The sequence below is a fragment of the Lampetra fluviatilis genome, chromosome 70 (genome assembly GCF_964198595.1).
Source record: "Lampetra fluviatilis chromosome 70, kcLamFluv1.1, whole genome shotgun sequence".
In the NCBI taxonomy this organism is placed as follows: domain Eukaryota; kingdom Metazoa; phylum Chordata; class Hyperoartia; order Petromyzontiformes; family Petromyzontidae; genus Lampetra; species Lampetra fluviatilis.
In genome coordinates, this window is record NC_136344.1 from 2,278,952 (window position 1) to 2,295,475 (window position 16,524).

The following is a 16,524-nucleotide window of genomic DNA, read 5'->3' on the forward strand; positions in this document are numbered from 1 at the left end:
GGCCCCCCTTCAACTCCAAAGGGATCGTCATGTACACACACACAGCAGAGACCCATAGACTCATCACACAGCAGAGACCCATAGACTCATCACACAGTAGAGACCCACAGACTCATCACACAGCAGAGACCCATAGACTCATCACACAGCAGAGACCCATAGACTCATCACACAGCAGAGACCCATAGACTCATCACACAGCAGAGACCCATAGACTCATCACACAGTAGAGACCCACAGACTCATCACACAGCAGAGACCCATAGACTCATCACACAGCAGAGACCCATAGACTCATCACACAGCAGAGACCCATAGACTCATCACACAGCAGAGACCCATAGACTCATCACACAGCAGAGACCCATAGACTCATCACACAGCAGAGACCCATAGACTCATCACACACAGCAGAGACCCATAGACTCATCACACAGCAGAGACCCATAGACTCATCACACAGCAGAGACCCATAGACTCATCACACAGCAGAGACCCATAGACTCATGACACACAGCAGAGACCCATAGACTCATAACACAGCAGAGACCCATAGACTCATCACACAGCAGAGACCCATAGACTCATCACACAGCAGAGACCCATAGACTCATCACACAGCAGAGATCCATCGACTCATGACACAGCAGAGATCCATAGACTCATCACACAGCAGAGACCCATAGACTCATCACACAGCAGAGACCCATAGACTCATCACACAGCAGAGACCGATAGACTCATCACACAGTAGAGGCCCATAGACTCATCACACAGCAGAAACCCATAGACTCATCACACACAGCAGAGACCCATAGACTCATCACACAGAGACCGATAGACTCATCACACAGTAGAGGCCCATAGATTCATCACACAGCAGAGACCCACAGACTCATCACACAGCAGAGACCCATAGACTCATCACACAGCAGAAACCCATAGACTCATCACACATAGCAGAGACCCATAGACTCATCACACAGAGACCCATAGACTCATCACACAGCAGAGACCCATAGACTCATAATACAGCAGAGACCGATAGACTCATCACACAGCAGAGACCCATAGGCTCATTACACAGCAGAGACCCATAGACTCATCACACAGCAGAGACCCATAGACTCATCACACAGCAGAGACCCACAGACTCATCACACAGCAGAGACCCATAGACTCATCACACAGCAGAGACCCATAGATTCATCACACAGCAGAGACCCACAGATTCATCACACAGCAGAGACCCACAGACTCATCACACAGCAGAGACCCATAGACTCATCACACAGCAGAGACACATAGACTCATCACACAGCAGAGACCCATAGACTCATCACACAGCAGAGACCCATAGACTCATCACACAGCAGAGACCCGTAGACTCATCACACAGCAGAGACCCACAGACTCATCACACAGTAGAGACCCATAGACTCATCACACAGCAGAGACCCACAGACTCATCACAGCAGAGACCCATAGACTCATCACACAGCAGAGACCCACAGACTCATCACACAGCAGAGACCCACAGACTCATCACACAGTAGAGACCCACAGACTCATCATACAGCAGAGACCCATAGACTCATCACACAGCAGAGACCCATAGACTCATCACACAGCAGAGACCCATAGACTCATCACACAGCAGAGACCCATAGACTCATCACACAGCAGAGACCCATAGACTCATCACCCAGCAGAGAGCCATAGACTCGTCACACAGCAGAGACCCATAGACTCATCACACAGCAGAGAGCCATAGACTCATCACACAGCAGAGACCCATAGACTCATCACACAGCAGAGACCCATAGACTCATCACACAGCAGAAACCCATAGACTCATCACACACAGCAGAGACCCATAGACTCATCACACAGAGACCCATAGACTCATCACATAGCAGAGACCCATAGACTCATAACACAGCAGAGACCGATAGACTTATCACACAGCAGAGACCCATAGACTCATCACACAGCAGAGACCCATAGACTCATCACACAGCAGAGACCCATAGACTCATCAGACAGCAGAGACCGATAGACTTATCACACAGCAGAGACCCATAGACTCATCACACAGCAGAGACCCATAGACTCATCACACAGCAGAGACCCATAGACTCATCACACAGCAGAGACCCACAGACTCATCACACAGCAGAGACCCACAGACTCATCACACAATCCCGTGTGCTCACCTCTCTTCCTCTCTCTCTCTCTCTGTGTGACTTCAACACTGGGACCAGAGTCTAACCTCGACTCTCCTCGGGCTAAGGACGCTGCTGTGCGTTGTGTGTCCCTGTCCTATATAAGAAGTCCGTGGCAGTGAGCTCCGCCCTGCGGCACTCAAATCAAGTGGATCGGGGGAGTCGCCACGCGTCCTGCCTCAGGTGCACTGGGGACATGACCAAGACCTTCGAACCCAGAGATCAATGCCCCTCTGTCCAGTGATTTCAACAGACCTTGGAACTTCTATCTTTGTGCAACTCAATCACCCACTCACCAACTTACTCATGAACTCACTCACTCACCCAGCCACTCACAATCTCACTCACTAATCCAACCACTCACACTCACTCATCATCTCACTTACTCACCCACTCACCATCTTGTTCACTCACCCACCCACTCACTCACCCACTCACTATCTCACTCACCCACTCACCATCTTGTTCACTCACCCACCCACCCACTCACCATCTCACTCACCATCTTGTTCACTCACCCACAAACCCACTCACGCACCCACCAACTCACTCGCCATCTGATTCAATCACCCACAAACCCACTCACTCACTAACCAACCCACTCACTCACCCACCAACTCACTCACCATCTGATTCAATCACCCACAAACCCACTCACTCACTAACCAACCCACTCACTCACCCACCTACTCACCATCTTGTTCACTCACTCACCCACTCACTCACCATCTGATTCAATCACCCACAAACCCACTCACTCACTAACCAACCCACTCACCAGTGGCGGCTCCTGCAAAATCTCTCAGGGGGGGCAAATGTCTGGATGATTGATAAGGATAAGGTCCACCCATGCAATGGATAAATTAACAGCTTAAGCATGTAAAGGCAACTTCACTTCTGTAATATTAATGAAAAATAAAGTGACCCTTACAATACATCTTGTTTGTTTCTATACTCACTATTAAAACAAACCACTCAAGTTTATTGCAGCGCCCCCGTTCGAAAAAAAACATCTTTGAATGTAAGTCTATGGGACCACTCGGGGCGATTCTCAGCTGGAGGGAAATCGCCCAAAAAGAGGCGGTACTCCACAGAACGTAGCATGACGCTGATTGGACTATATCCAGAGGCACAGTGACGGCTAGCGTGACTCTGTGGTTGAATGACATTGGTGGTGCGTCGCCCAATCGCCCTAATGAAGAAACCGCCCCTGCCACTCACTCACCCACCCACTCACTCACCATCTGATTCAATCACCATTCCATCCCCATCTCGCGTTGCCCATCATCAAGGTCGCTCGCCAATGGACCGACCTCTTCCCCCCCCTCGCCCCGAGCTTCTCCCCGATAACAAAAAGTCAAATTTGCGCTTTTTCAGACTTCAGACCGTGGCCCCCTCTGGCGCGGGCTGGGGGGGGGGGTCTCGTAAACCCGACGTCTCCTCGGATGACCCCACAACTCAAAGTCCAACCCTAACCTTGCCCCTCCCCTCCCCTCGCAAACCCTCGTGTCGCCATGGCGCGTGATGCCAGGTGACTTGTGAGAGTGGAGGTGTGAGTGAGTGATGATTCTAATGTAAAGGTTAATGTTTATAAATGTAAATCCTTTCAAAGTTAATAAATGACAGTAGCGAAGCTTCGTTGCAGCGGGAATGATGCTGCGCCGTTTTCCTCGCACGGAAAGATGATGGGCGACGTCACGGAGTGGAACGATTCGTAACGAGGATGCTTCAAAACAATGTGAACACTTTTGAGAATTTGCAACAACAACAACCACCACAGGAAATGTGCCGACTCTGGGCTCTGGAGACCACCTGTAGAAGATTCAGGAAATGTGTTGACAACGATGGCGATCAAGTGGACTCTGACTTTTTGAAGCTATGAACATCACATTTGTTATCGTGTTAGTGTAGTAGTATCCGTTCTTTCTACATTAAATCGATAGTCCCATGTAAGTGCTAACACAGTTTTGTAAGCACCCTGTAGTTGCCCTATCCGTGGAGGCGATTGATGCAGAGTTGTTCTGGCGCGGCGAGTTCCCGCACTCGGTCGACACGGCTCGCCCAGCTCTCGAAGCGGTCTCTGTGGCGCAGTTCCAGCCTCCTTCAAGGCTCAGGAACCACCATCACACGTTTGGTCAGCCAAGTCACGCGATTTCAGATGGTTGCTTCATTCTAAAACTTGTAGGCAAGCTCCCCCCGCCTGCTTTCACAGCGTGCATCTGTACAACACGGTGCGCTCTGTGCCCCAGGACGACCCCTGGGCCTCCACTCTCATACCTGTGGCTACACACAAACACACCCTGGAGGCACGTTGAGCCTGAGCTGGCGCTTACCACCCACACGTGGGCGACATTCTCCAGAAAGGCAACTTCGAGGTGACACTCGGGAGGAGGAGGTGCTGCTGATCCTGCATAATGCATGGGCATAATATGACTTTGAAACCCCCCCGCCCACCTCCTACGCATTTTCCATGAATATGCTAAATTCCCCTTGATATGCACATTCTTTTTGTTAAGGCGCTCTTCTTCCACCTCCAACCCAGCTTATATATAAGCTCCTAGCTTGGCAGTGTCTCATTCTTCACCTGAAGACGGCTGCTTGCGTTGTAGCCGAAACGTCGTGAGAATTATTTTATTTTTATTATTTTATTACTTCCCTTCTACGTGACTTTACCGAAAGAACCAAGAAGAGGAGGAGAGCCGCCGCCTGCCGGCTCCTGCACAGCAGTCAGCGTCAGCCTCCCTGCGCTCCTCTGCCCCCCCAACGGGTGTCCAGGATGGACGCTTGGAGGTTTTCTAGGGCCGCTGCTGTCCCCTGTAGCTCGCGAGTAGATTAGCTGGCGTCTTCCTCCACCTCCTCTCCACTCTCCTGGTGGGGTGGCTGGTCCCTGTTTCTAGGAAGACGGCCGCACGAATGGCGACTGGCAACTTCAGACGCGGTCTTCCCGACAGACCTGTTCTTCACCTGAGGACGGCTGCTTGCGTTGTGGCTGAAACGTCGTGAGAATTATTTTATTGGTTTATTTGTATTTTATTTTATTATTTCCCTTCTACGTGACTTTACCGAAAGAACCAAGAAGAAGACTGGCAACTTGTTTGTTGGTGGCGTCTCGAGTTTCCGTCACTCGCTTTCCCGATTAGCGGCGGAGCTAATCGGGAAACCCAACTCGGCTCATAGCCGGGTTCGTAGCGCAGGAGAGCGCCAACCGCACTCCACTACCGCTTGTACACACACACACGGATGTACACACACACACGGATGTGCACACACACGGATGTACACACACACATACACGGATGTACACACACACACGTGCATGTACACACACGTGCATGTACGCACACACGCACACAGACGCGGAGTCGCTGATGCTAAACGATGCTTGAAAAACTCACTCGAGACACGGGGGAGGGCGGTTCTCTCTCACTGTCAAATTTAGTGGCCGTTCCAGGGTTTAAAAAGTACTGTACCCGTACATTCCAAACGTCCTCATCGCCACGCTCGACCCCCCCTACAAATCCCCCCCCCCCCCCGCTCACCCCCCCGCAAGTGCTCACATTTCAATGTCAGTGCAACCCCCTAAAATTTCGCGAAAACTCACCCCGACCCTGAGACCCGGTCTCAACTCGAGACACCGACCCTGAGACTCGTTTCCACTGCCACCTCCGAGCCAAGCTAGCACGGTACGGGTGGTGTTTTTCCACTGCCACGTCCGAGCCAAGCTAGCACAGTACGGGTGGTGTTTTTCCACTGCCACGTCCGAGCCAAGCTAGCACGGTACAGGTGGTGTTTTTCCACTGCCATGTCCGAGCCAAGCTAGCACGGTACAGGTGGTGTTTTTCCACTGCCACGTCCGAGCCAAGCTAGCACAGTACAGGTGGTGTTTTTCCACTGCCACGTCCGAGCCAAGCGAGCGACCAACCGAGGCAAATCCCCGACTGCTGCTGCCGGCCACGCTCGGAGGCGGAGTCTGAAGAATCTGGCTGGGGGCCAAGCAGGGCCAGTGGGGCGGGGCTAACGACGCCATCATTCACCGCTCGCAATCAGTCGCTACGCGGCGAGGATGCGGCGTCGTCGCTACGTCGTCGTCATCGCTACGTCGTCATGGTGCCGTCACCGCTACGTCACTGCTACGTCACCACGTCATCGTCACGGCTACGATGTCACCGCTACGTCACCTTCATTGTCGTCACGGCTACGATGTCACCGCTATGTCACCACGTCATCGTCACGGCTACGATGTCACCGCTACGTCACCTTCATTGTCGTCACGGCTACGATGTCACCGCTATGTCACCACGTCATCGTCACGGCTACGATGTCACTGCTACGTCACCTTCATTGTCGTCACGGCTACGATGTCACCGCTACGTCACCTTCATTGTCGTCACGGCTACGATGTCACCGCTATGTCACTGCGTTATCGTCACGGCTACGATGTCAAGGCGTGGTCGTCGTCACGGCTACGATGCCACCGCTACGGCACGGCGTGGTCGTCGTCACGGCTACGAGGTCACCGCTACGTCACCGCATGGTCGTCACGGCGACGATACCACCGCCACGTCACGGCGTGGTTGTCGCCGTCACCGCATGGAGGCGAGTCGCTCCGCCTTGAACTTGGAGACGCGTCTGGGTGGTGCTGGAGGCTCGCCGGAGTGGGAGCCGTCACCCCCCGTACCTCCTGCCCTGCCGCCGTCGTCGTGGTGGCGGCACGCCGTGGCTGGTGCCGTGGCTGGTGCCGTGGCTGGCGGCGGCGATGGCGGCGGAGCGCCATGGGACGGCCGCGCCGATCTCTCCGAGACGACTCCAGAAAACGCCTGCGCAGAGGGGGGGGGGGGGGGCAGACAGCACGGGGAGACACGGACAGGGAGACAGACACGTGGAGACACGTGAGGGATATACGGGGATACTAGGACGTGGGGACAGGGAGGCAACACGGGGAGACACGGGGACATGAAGATACGAGTTCAAACGGAGATGCTGACGATGCTGATGATAACAATGCGATTGATAACGCTGCTGCTGACGATGCTATGGATAATGCTTGTGCTGATGCTATTGATAACGCTTCTGCTGCTGATGCTATTGATAACGCTTATGCTGCTGATGATGCTATTGATAACGCTTATGCTGCTGATGATGCTATTGATAACGCTACTGGTGATGCTGATACTCATGCTCACATCAGGCAGTGGACATCTTGACATCTCCTCCTCCACCACCTCCTTGCTGCTGCTGCTGTCGGTGGTGGTGGGCGACCCACTCGTGATGGAGGACTCACAGGTGGAGTTGTTGTTGTTGTTGGTGGTGGTGGAGTTGGTGGCAGTTGAGTTGTTGCTGCTGCTGGTCACGTTATTGTTGTTGCTGCTGCTGGTGACGTTATTGTTACCGGTGATGATACCGCCGTTGTTGCCGGTTGTGTTGCCATCACCCTCCTCTGAAGGATGGAAGACCGCATCTCCGGCACAACCACCGCCACCGCCACCGGCGATGATGGCGCTAATGATGGAGTCGCTGATGCTGCTGCTGCCATTGCTGCTGCCGTTGTAGCTGCTGCTGCCGTTGCTGCTTCCACTGTTGCTGCTGCTGCTGCCGCCGTAGCCGCCGTAGCTGAACTCGTCGCTACCCAGGCCGTCCTCGTGGCTGCGCGACTTCAGGATGGACTTGCGTGGGCGGCGGTGGCCGCTCGCCACGTCCACAAACCACCTGCTCCAGCCGGGGCACGCACACACGCACACACTCACACACGCACACACAGGCACACACGCACACACTCACACACGCACACACAGGCACGCACGCACACACGCACACACACACACGCACACACACACAGGCACGCACGCACACACACGCACACACGCATGCACGCACACACACACGCACGCGCACGCACACACACACGCACGCACGCGCACGCACGCACGCACACACGGGACCGGTTCAGATAATCGTCACTGGGTGTTGGTGGCCGTGAGCGGGAATCAAACTCGGGTCACTGGGTTCGTAGCGGAGCGGAGCGCTAACCGCTACATTACCGCTCCCCCTCCACCCATACACGAGCACAAACGGATGGACACGCGCACAGATTTACACGCACAAACACACAACAACAACAACACGGCGTCTGTGCCAGGCCAGGTGCACTCCGAGGCCACGTGAAGTGTCAAAGGCTCGCCGACTCGAAGTCACGGGACACACCCAGGTGCCATGGGTTGATTGCTGTGCCAGGCTAGGTGCAGGAGGAGATGGTCACAAGACAGACCCAGGTGCCATGGATCAACTGACTGAGATGACTGGGAGATGCACCACCTGTGCCCCCAACTCACTGCCTTTTAACCGCCCGGTGCTCCGCTCGTTGTTGTGAGCGTCGCTCCCTCTGCCCTTAGTTGTTGCTGGAGGGCGACTGCCTCTAACTGCCCAGTAGCAGCAGCGTCCTTCACGAGCCTCCTCCACAGAGGGCGATCTTTAGACTGCTGGTACCGGTCTTTGGCGAGTCCACTCAGCTCCACATCCTCCCATACCGCACCAGTCCATGTCGCACCCGTTGAGCTCCCTCTATCCGGCCAAACAGAAGCTGCTTGGGCATGCGGTGGCTGGGCATGCGGGCGACGTGACCCAGCAAACGCAGCCTCGCTTCTGCCAGAGGCGCTCACCGATGTCCAGATCTCTCATGGATTTGTGAGCTCCTCACACAATCCAGCCTGCAGGTTAAACCCAGGATGGATCGTAGGCAGGCCAGCCTAAATGTTTTTAACCGGCAAAGATGTTCCATTAGGGGGGTCTACGTTTTGCAAGCGTAGAGAAGGGAGGGAATGACTGTGGCCGAGAAGACCTGAAGCTTCGTGCGGAGCGACAGACCAGGTAGCTTCCACACAGCGTTACGCAACCGATGAAATTATAATGCCGCTCGACTGATTCGGAGGGAGACCTCTGCTGTTAAACTGGAGCCGGTCATGAGCTCACTGCCCAGGTATGGAAAGCTTTACACTCTCTCCACAGCTGCTCTATCACACAGACACACACACACAGACACACACGGACAGGACCTGTAGATGTCGGCCGGGGAGCGGAGAGTGGTGGTGCCGCCATTGCTACCACTGCTGTGCCTGCGCCGACGATGCTGCTGCTGCTGCTCCCTCCGCTCGCTGAACTTGAGCGTCGTGTTCCTGCCGGTGTCGATACGCACCTGGGGGGACGCAGGGCGGATCGCTCACCCACTTGCTCACCCGCCGACTCACCAGCTCGCTCGCACACCCACCCACTCACTCACTCGCATACCTGTCCACTCACCCACTCACCCGCTCGCTCACCAACCCACCCGCCCGCTCACCAACCCACCCGCCCACTCACCCACTCACCCGCTCGCTCACCAACCCACCCGCTCGCTCACCCACCCACCCACCAGCTCGCACACCCATTCGCTAACCCGCCCACTCACCCGCTCGCTCACCAACCCACCCGCCTGCTCACCTACTCGCTCGCTCACCCATTCACTAACCCGTCCACTCACCCACTCACCCGCTCGCTCACCAACCCACCCGCCCGCTCGCTCGCTCACCCACCCACCAGCTCGCACACCCATTCGCTAACTCGCCCACTCACCCACTCACCCACTCGCTCACCAACCCACCCACCCGCCCGCACGCCTGCTGAATGAGTGCACTAATGAGTCACGAATGAGAGTACGAGTGAGAGTAGCGTGGGCCACCTTCTTGGGTTCCGTCGTGTGGGAGAAGCGAATGGTGGGCGTGCCCTCCCACTCCGTGAGGTCGTCGCCAAGCCCCTCGCCCTCCCACGCAGACCCCTCCCGCTCCTCTCTGGGTAGACAAAGACAAAGATCCCCGTGTAGCCTCTAGCAGACTCTAGGGGAAAGTGTTCCGAGCGAGTAGCAGCGCCTATGAGGGTTGACACGGCACACGAGGGGGTCGGTGGCCAGCACCACGCCCGGCCGCCTTTGTATCCCCAGTGACGATGTTTACTACGACACACCGCACCAGGTACTCATTTGAGACCGAGTCGACCTAGGGGAGGCCCAGGATCGGATCAAATAATCGCCGTGAGCGGGAATCTAACTCGGGCCGCCGGATTCGTAGCGTGCTAACCAGCTGCGCCATCTCTTTCTGGGTAGAAAGACAAACACACCCACCCTGTAAATGAGTGCATGAGTGAGTGACCAAATATGTACACAAGTGAATTAAATGGTGAGGTACCACATCTTTGAATGTGTCACTGAATGAGTCTATGGGTCTCTGTTTGTTGAGTTTATGGGACTTTGCTGTGTGATGTGTCTATGGGTCTCTATCTGGTGAGTCTATGGGTCTCTGCTGTATGATGAGTCTATGGGTCTCTACTGTGTGGTGAGTCTATGGGTCTCTGTTTGTTGAGTTTATGGGACTCTACTGTGTGGTGAGTCTATGGGTCTCTGCTGTGTGATGAGTCTATGGGTCTCTGCTGTGTAATGAGTCTATGGGTCTCTGTGTTAGGAGTCTATGGGTCTCTGTGTGATGAGTCTATGGGTCTCTGTGTGATGAGTCTATGGGTCTCTGTGTGTGGTGAGTCTATGGGTCTCTGCTGTGTGATGAGTCTATGGGTCTCTGCTGTGTGATGAGTCTATGGGTCTCTACTGTGTGATGAGTCTATGGGTCTCTGCTGTGTGGCGAGTCTGTGGGTCTCTGCTGTGTGATGAGTCTATGGGTCCCTACTGTGTGATGAGTCTATGGGTCTCTGCTGTGTGATGAGCCTATGGGTCCCTACTGTGTGATGAGTCTATGGGTCTCTGCTGTGTGTTGAGTCTGTGGGTCTCTATCTGGCGAGTCTATGGGTCTCTACTGTGTGGCGAGTCTGTGGGTCTGCGTAACGATTCTATGGGTGTTACTCACTTAGAACTTTTGGTGGTTACCGATATGCGACGGTGGATTTGATTGGACTCTGAATCTTCCAAAATATCTCCACCACCACCAGCATAATCATCAGCAATGTCACCATCAGCAACATCATCAGCATCAGCAGGGTTGCTATCTTCTGCCCTGTTGGTAAAGATAAGGGTTTGGCATGATCATCATCAGCAGCAACTATTGATAACACCGCTATCATCATCAGCAGAGGGAATGAAAATCGCCACCACTACTTTCATGACTACTAACATTAAAGACAAAGATGCCCCGTGGAGCCTTAGCACATTGTTGGGGCAAGTGCTGCTAGCGAGCACCTATGAAGGCCGGAACAGCACACGAGGGGGTGGGTGGCCAGCACCACGCCCGGCCGCCTTTGTCTCCCCAGTGGAGATGTTTACGCACCGTACCAGGCACTCATTTGAGGCCGAGCCGACCTAGGGGAGGCCCAGGACCTCTTCACATAATCGTCACCGGTGTTGGCCGCGAGCGGGAGTCGAACTCGGGTCGCCGAGTTCGTAGCGCCGACCACCACACGACCGCTCCCCACGACCACCACCACTACCACCACCACTACCGCCGCCACGACCACCACCACTACCACCACCACTACCACCACCACTACCACCGCCACTACCACCACCACTGCCACCACCACGACCACCACACGACCACCGTCACGACCACGACCACCACCACGACCACCACCACTACCACCACCACGACCACCACACGACCACCGTCATGACCACCACCACGACCACCACCACTACCACCACCACGACCACCACCACGACCACCGTCACTACCACCACCACGACCACCACCACTACCACCACACGACCACCGTCATGACCACCACCACGACCACCACCACTACCACCACCACTACCACCACCACGACCACCACCATGACCACCACCACGACCACCACCACGACCACCACCACGACCACCGTCACCTGAACACTTCATCCATCGCCTCCTCCTCCCTCTCCAGCTCATCCAGCCTCGCCCAGATACGACTCATCTCCTCCGTGTCCTCTCGCTGGTGACGGGGGTCGGGAGGTGCGGCCGGGGTCTCGCGGGGAGGGGCGGGGGGGGCCCCCGAGTGGGGGCTGCGGGCCACCCGCGGCTTTCCTGCACAGACACCGTCGCCAAGATGAGACTCGGGGTCCCAGGGTCAGAGAGCAGGCAGCACCAGGCTCGGTGCCTCGTGCTCAACTCCGGTGTCGGGCTCACGACCTCACCTCTCTGCCTCGGTTCATCGTTCTCCAACTCCTCCCGGATTTCCATATTCCCCCTTTCCTGACGACGGGGACAAAAATAAAGTCAACTCTTATTTGACGACGCTGACGACGCCGACGACATGAAGGCTCCCCCCCCATCTCTAACCTTGACCAGCCTTGGGAGGAGTTATTGACGACGCTGACAAGGCCACCCTACCCCCTCACCTTGTCCAGCCCCGCGAGCTCGCTGGTGAACCTCTGACGGGACTCAACGCTCCCCTGCGCTCTGCCCAGGTCGTCGATCGTCTTCTGGACGTCTGGGGAGACACGTGGGGTGGGTGGGGGGGCGGGCAAGACAGACTCATAAGATTTATACTGAAGGAATTCAATAAGCTCCGAAGCTATTTGGAACAGATGTTTCAGTAGGGGCACAGGGGTAGAACATTACAACAAACACAACAAAACACAAACGCGATAGCAGTCAAAGTATAGGAAAGGCAAAAACAAATCACTTAAAATATCTACATACAAATACAACAAAACGAGTGTTTATCTTACCAGGCGAGACACATGGAAGTACAGTACAACGGTGACCCAGTACCACAGCCCGTCCGTCGCTCGCTCTAGCCGGAGGTTCGAGCTCGGCAAACAGCCCAGGTGAATACTGCGGTGGTGCGTGTGTCTAGGTCGACTCAGCCTCAAATGAGTACACGTCTGTGAAGAAGAGCTTTGTAGCTCAACGGATTCCTCCAGCGTCAATAAACATTCTGGTTCTGAGTAGCTGGTGCAGCGGTGTGTAGTGAACACCGCTAGTACTGGGGAGACAAAGCCGGCTGGGCGTGGTGCTGGCCACCCACCCCCTCGTGTGCCAGTGGCGGCCTTCATAGGCTGCTACTGCGATTTTAGAACAGCCCTTGCCCACAACAGTCTGCCAAGGCTACACGGGGGATCTTTATCTTTGTGTTTGTCTGTGTGTGCACGTGTGTCTGTGTGTGCGTGCCATCTCAGTCAGTCGACCCATGGCACCTGGGTCTGCCCCGTGACCTCCTGCCAGCAGGAGTTCGACACTTCACGTGGCCTTAACGTGCACATGGCCTGGCACAAGCGCCGTGGTGACGTCACCGCCACTTAGTGATGAATGGCGGTTGTGCGTATGTGGCGCGTGTCTGCGTCTGTGTGTCTATGTGCGTGCGTGTCTACGTGTGTGCGTCTGTCTGTGTGTGTCTGTCTGTGTCTACGTGCGTGCGTCTGTCTGCGTGTGTCTGTGTGTCTGTGTGTATATGTGCGTGTGTGTCTGTGTGCGTGTGTCTGTGTGCGTGTGTGTCTGTGTGTGTGTCTGTGTGCGTGTGTGTCTGTGTGTGTGTCTGTGTGCGTGTGTGTCTGTGTGTGTGTCTGTGTGCGTGCGTACGTTGCATGCGGTGCTCTGCGATGCCCTCCGCTTGCTTGGCCGATAACGAGGCGAACCAATTGTCTCCCAGCAGCACCGTCACCTCATTAGTCTTAATGAGGTGGCCAGGCATGAAGGCGAGGGGCCCCATGGGTACCTGTAAAGACAAAGATACCAACCTCAACGTGAACTGCCTTCAACAGACCGTTGGGGCGAGTGCTCTTAGCAGCGAGTAGCCGCACCTAAGGAGGCCGGCACAGTGGCACACGAGGAGGTGGGTGGCCAGTACCACGCCGGGTATGCGTCTGTGTGAGTGCGTGGACACGCACCATGACGCTGTAGTGCAGGCGATCGGGAAGGGTGCTCAGGCGGTCTCGCAAGACACTATAATCCATCCGAACCTTCTCCCTAACGACACGCACAACACACAGACCGGGTCTCAGGGTCAGAGTCTCGTGTTGAGACCGGGTCTCAGGGTCAGTGTCTGGAGTTGACATCGGGAGTGTGTAATGAAACTTCATCTCACCAGTGCTGTATCTTGGCCCTGCAATCCGAGACCACCTGTGTTGTGCACAAGACAAATTATTATGTTGATGACCACCACCATGACGAGTGTTGCTTCCGCTGCATTGGCGTACGAACAACAACAACATCCAACTCGCAATGCTTTGACGAACGCGTTTTAGTTTTCGGTTCGCAATAACAACAATCACCATTCAGTTCATTCACAACACCTACGCATTCAAGAGTTCAACTCTCAAACTTCTGTCCCGAGGGCCGATTCACCGGGTTGCCCATCCACACCACCACAACAATCACTGGGTTAAAACACCACCACAACAATCACTGGGTTAAAACACCACCACAACAATCACTGGGTTAAAACACCACCACCACTACCACCACCACAACAATCACTGGGTTAAAACACCACCACAACAATCACTGGGTTAAAACACCACCACCACTACCACCACCACAACAATCACTGGGTTAAAACACCACCACCACCACAATCACTGGGTTAAAACACCACCACAACAATCACTGGGTTAAAACACCACCACAACAATCACTGGGTTAAAACACCACCACCACTACCACCAGCACAACAATCACTGGGTTAAAACACCACCACCACCACAATCACTGGGTTAAAACACCACCACCACCACAACAATCACTGGGTTAAAACACCACCACCACAACAATCACTGGGTTAAACCACCACCACCACCAGGACAGCAAACACTGGGTTAAAACACCACCACCACTACCACCACAACAATTACTGGGTTAAAACACCACCACAACAATCACTGGGTTAAAACACCACCACCACTACCACCAGCACAACAATCACTGGGTTAAAACACCACCACCACAACAATCACTGGGTTAAAACACCACCACCACAACAATCACTGGGTTAAAACACCACCACCACCACCACAATCACTGGGTTAAAACACCACCACCACAACAATCACTGGGTTAAACCACCACCACCACCACCAGGACAGCAAACACTGGGTTAAAACACCACCACCACAACAATTACTGGGTTAAAACACCACCACAACAATCACTGGGTTAAAGCACCACCACCATGACAATCACTGGGTGAGACCACCACCACCACAACAACAATCACCAGCACAGCAGCGGGTTACAGCACCGGCACGACCAGAAGCAGCAGCATCGACACGAGGTAGACGGGGGGGGGGGGCTCGTTGAGCCACAGCGATGGGGGCGCCACCTTCGTGTGCGCGTCTTGCAGTCGCTGCACGCTGCCTGGGTCGCCCATTGTCAACCGGCAGGACGTGCTGCTGTTGATGTTGTAGTTGTTGACGATGTAGTTGACGCTGTAGTTGGTGCTGCTGCTGCTGTTGATGCTGCTGCTGTTGATGTTGTAGTTGTTGGTGCTGCTGCTGTTGATGCTGTAGTTGTTGCTGTAGTTGGTGCTGCTGCTGCTGTTGACGCTGTTGTTGATGTTATAGTTGACGCTGTTGTTGTTGTTGATGATGTAGTTGTTGCTGCTGTTGTTGTTGATGTAGTTGTTGCTGCTGTTGTTGTTGATGTTATAGTTGACGCTGTTGTTGTTGATGATGTAGTTGTTGCTGCTGTTGTTGTTGATGATGTAGTTGTTGCTGCTGTTGTTGTTGATGATGTAGTTGTTGCTGCTGTTGTTGTTGATGTTATAGTTGACGCTGTTGTTGTTGATGATGTAGTTGTTGCTGCTGTTGTTGTTGTTGATGTAGTTGTTGCTGTGAAGATCAGGACGAGGTCGAGCACCATCCACGATCCTCCTCCTGCTCTGCCCCCCACAACGTGTCACCACCCCCGCCACCAACAACACCCCCCACCACCACCACCACCAAATCAACTCTCCAAGATCGCGACCCTCCTACGACCCGCGGGGCGAGCGAGCGAGCAGCTTGTTGTTGTTCAGTGTCTACTACAGCCAGGCCATGCACGGGGCTGCCTGCACGTCGCCGGCGACGAGACAGCGCGCATTGCAAACGCAGGGCGCTCTCACTCCTCCTCCTCTGTCTGGGTCGCCAGAGGTTGGAGAGGAAACAAACCTCGTCCCTGCTGCTGCTGCTGCTGCCGCTACCACCGTGTCAACAACAACAACAACAGCGAGAACAACTCGGGGCCGCCATGTCACCTCCAGCGCGCGATGCACCACGGGAGAATAAACACAGCGGAAGCGCGGTGACGTCACCCGCACAACCTCGTTAATATTCATGAGTCACAGCCTCATGAATATTCATGAGTCACAGCCTC

General features: G+C 54.7%; 1 protein-coding gene across 2 annotated transcripts; it reads right to left on the reverse strand.

Annotated features, from left to right (window-relative positions):
* Positions 1-5,774: 5,774 nt before the first annotated feature.
* LOC144952861 (unconventional prefoldin RPB5 interactor-like) lies at positions 5,775-16,468 on the reverse strand. 2 transcript variants are annotated; one of them, XM_078883330.1, is made up of 12 exons: positions 15,494-16,468; positions 14,261-14,295; positions 14,064-14,142; positions 13,756-13,891; positions 12,573-12,664; positions 12,369-12,426; positions 12,081-12,258; positions 11,108-11,254; positions 9,937-10,045; positions 9,275-9,414; positions 7,409-7,931; positions 5,775-7,042 (listed from the first exon to the last, which is right to left on the reverse strand). In XM_078883330.1, the coding sequence occupies exons 1-12, from the start codon at positions 15,539-15,541 to the stop codon at positions 6,809-6,811; spliced, it is 1,779 nt and encodes a 592-aa protein (XP_078739456.1). In that variant the 5' UTR covers positions 15,542-16,468; the 3' UTR covers positions 5,775-6,808. The 2 variants fall into 2 exon arrangements, with proteins under 2 accessions (XP_078739456.1, XP_078739457.1); XM_078883331.1 differs by having other exon boundaries at positions 14,261-14,358; positions 15,494-16,467.
* Positions 16,469-16,524: the final 56 nt, after the last annotated feature.

Bases quoted from the DNA above. Each gene is read 5' to 3' on its own strand.
- LOC144952861 (XM_078883330.1), bottom strand. From the start codon at position 15,541: ATGGGCGACCCAGGCAGCGTGCAGCGACTGCAAGACGCGCACACGAAG. The intron at 12,259-12,368 runs GTGAGGTCGTGA...GTGTCTGTGCAG, and splicing joins CGATGAACCGAGGCAGAGAG to GAAAGCCGCGGGTGGCCCGC. The intron at 9,415-9,936 runs GTGGCCCACGCT...GCGTCCCCCCAG, and splicing joins ACACGACGGAACCCAAGAAG to GTGCGTATCGACACCGGCAG.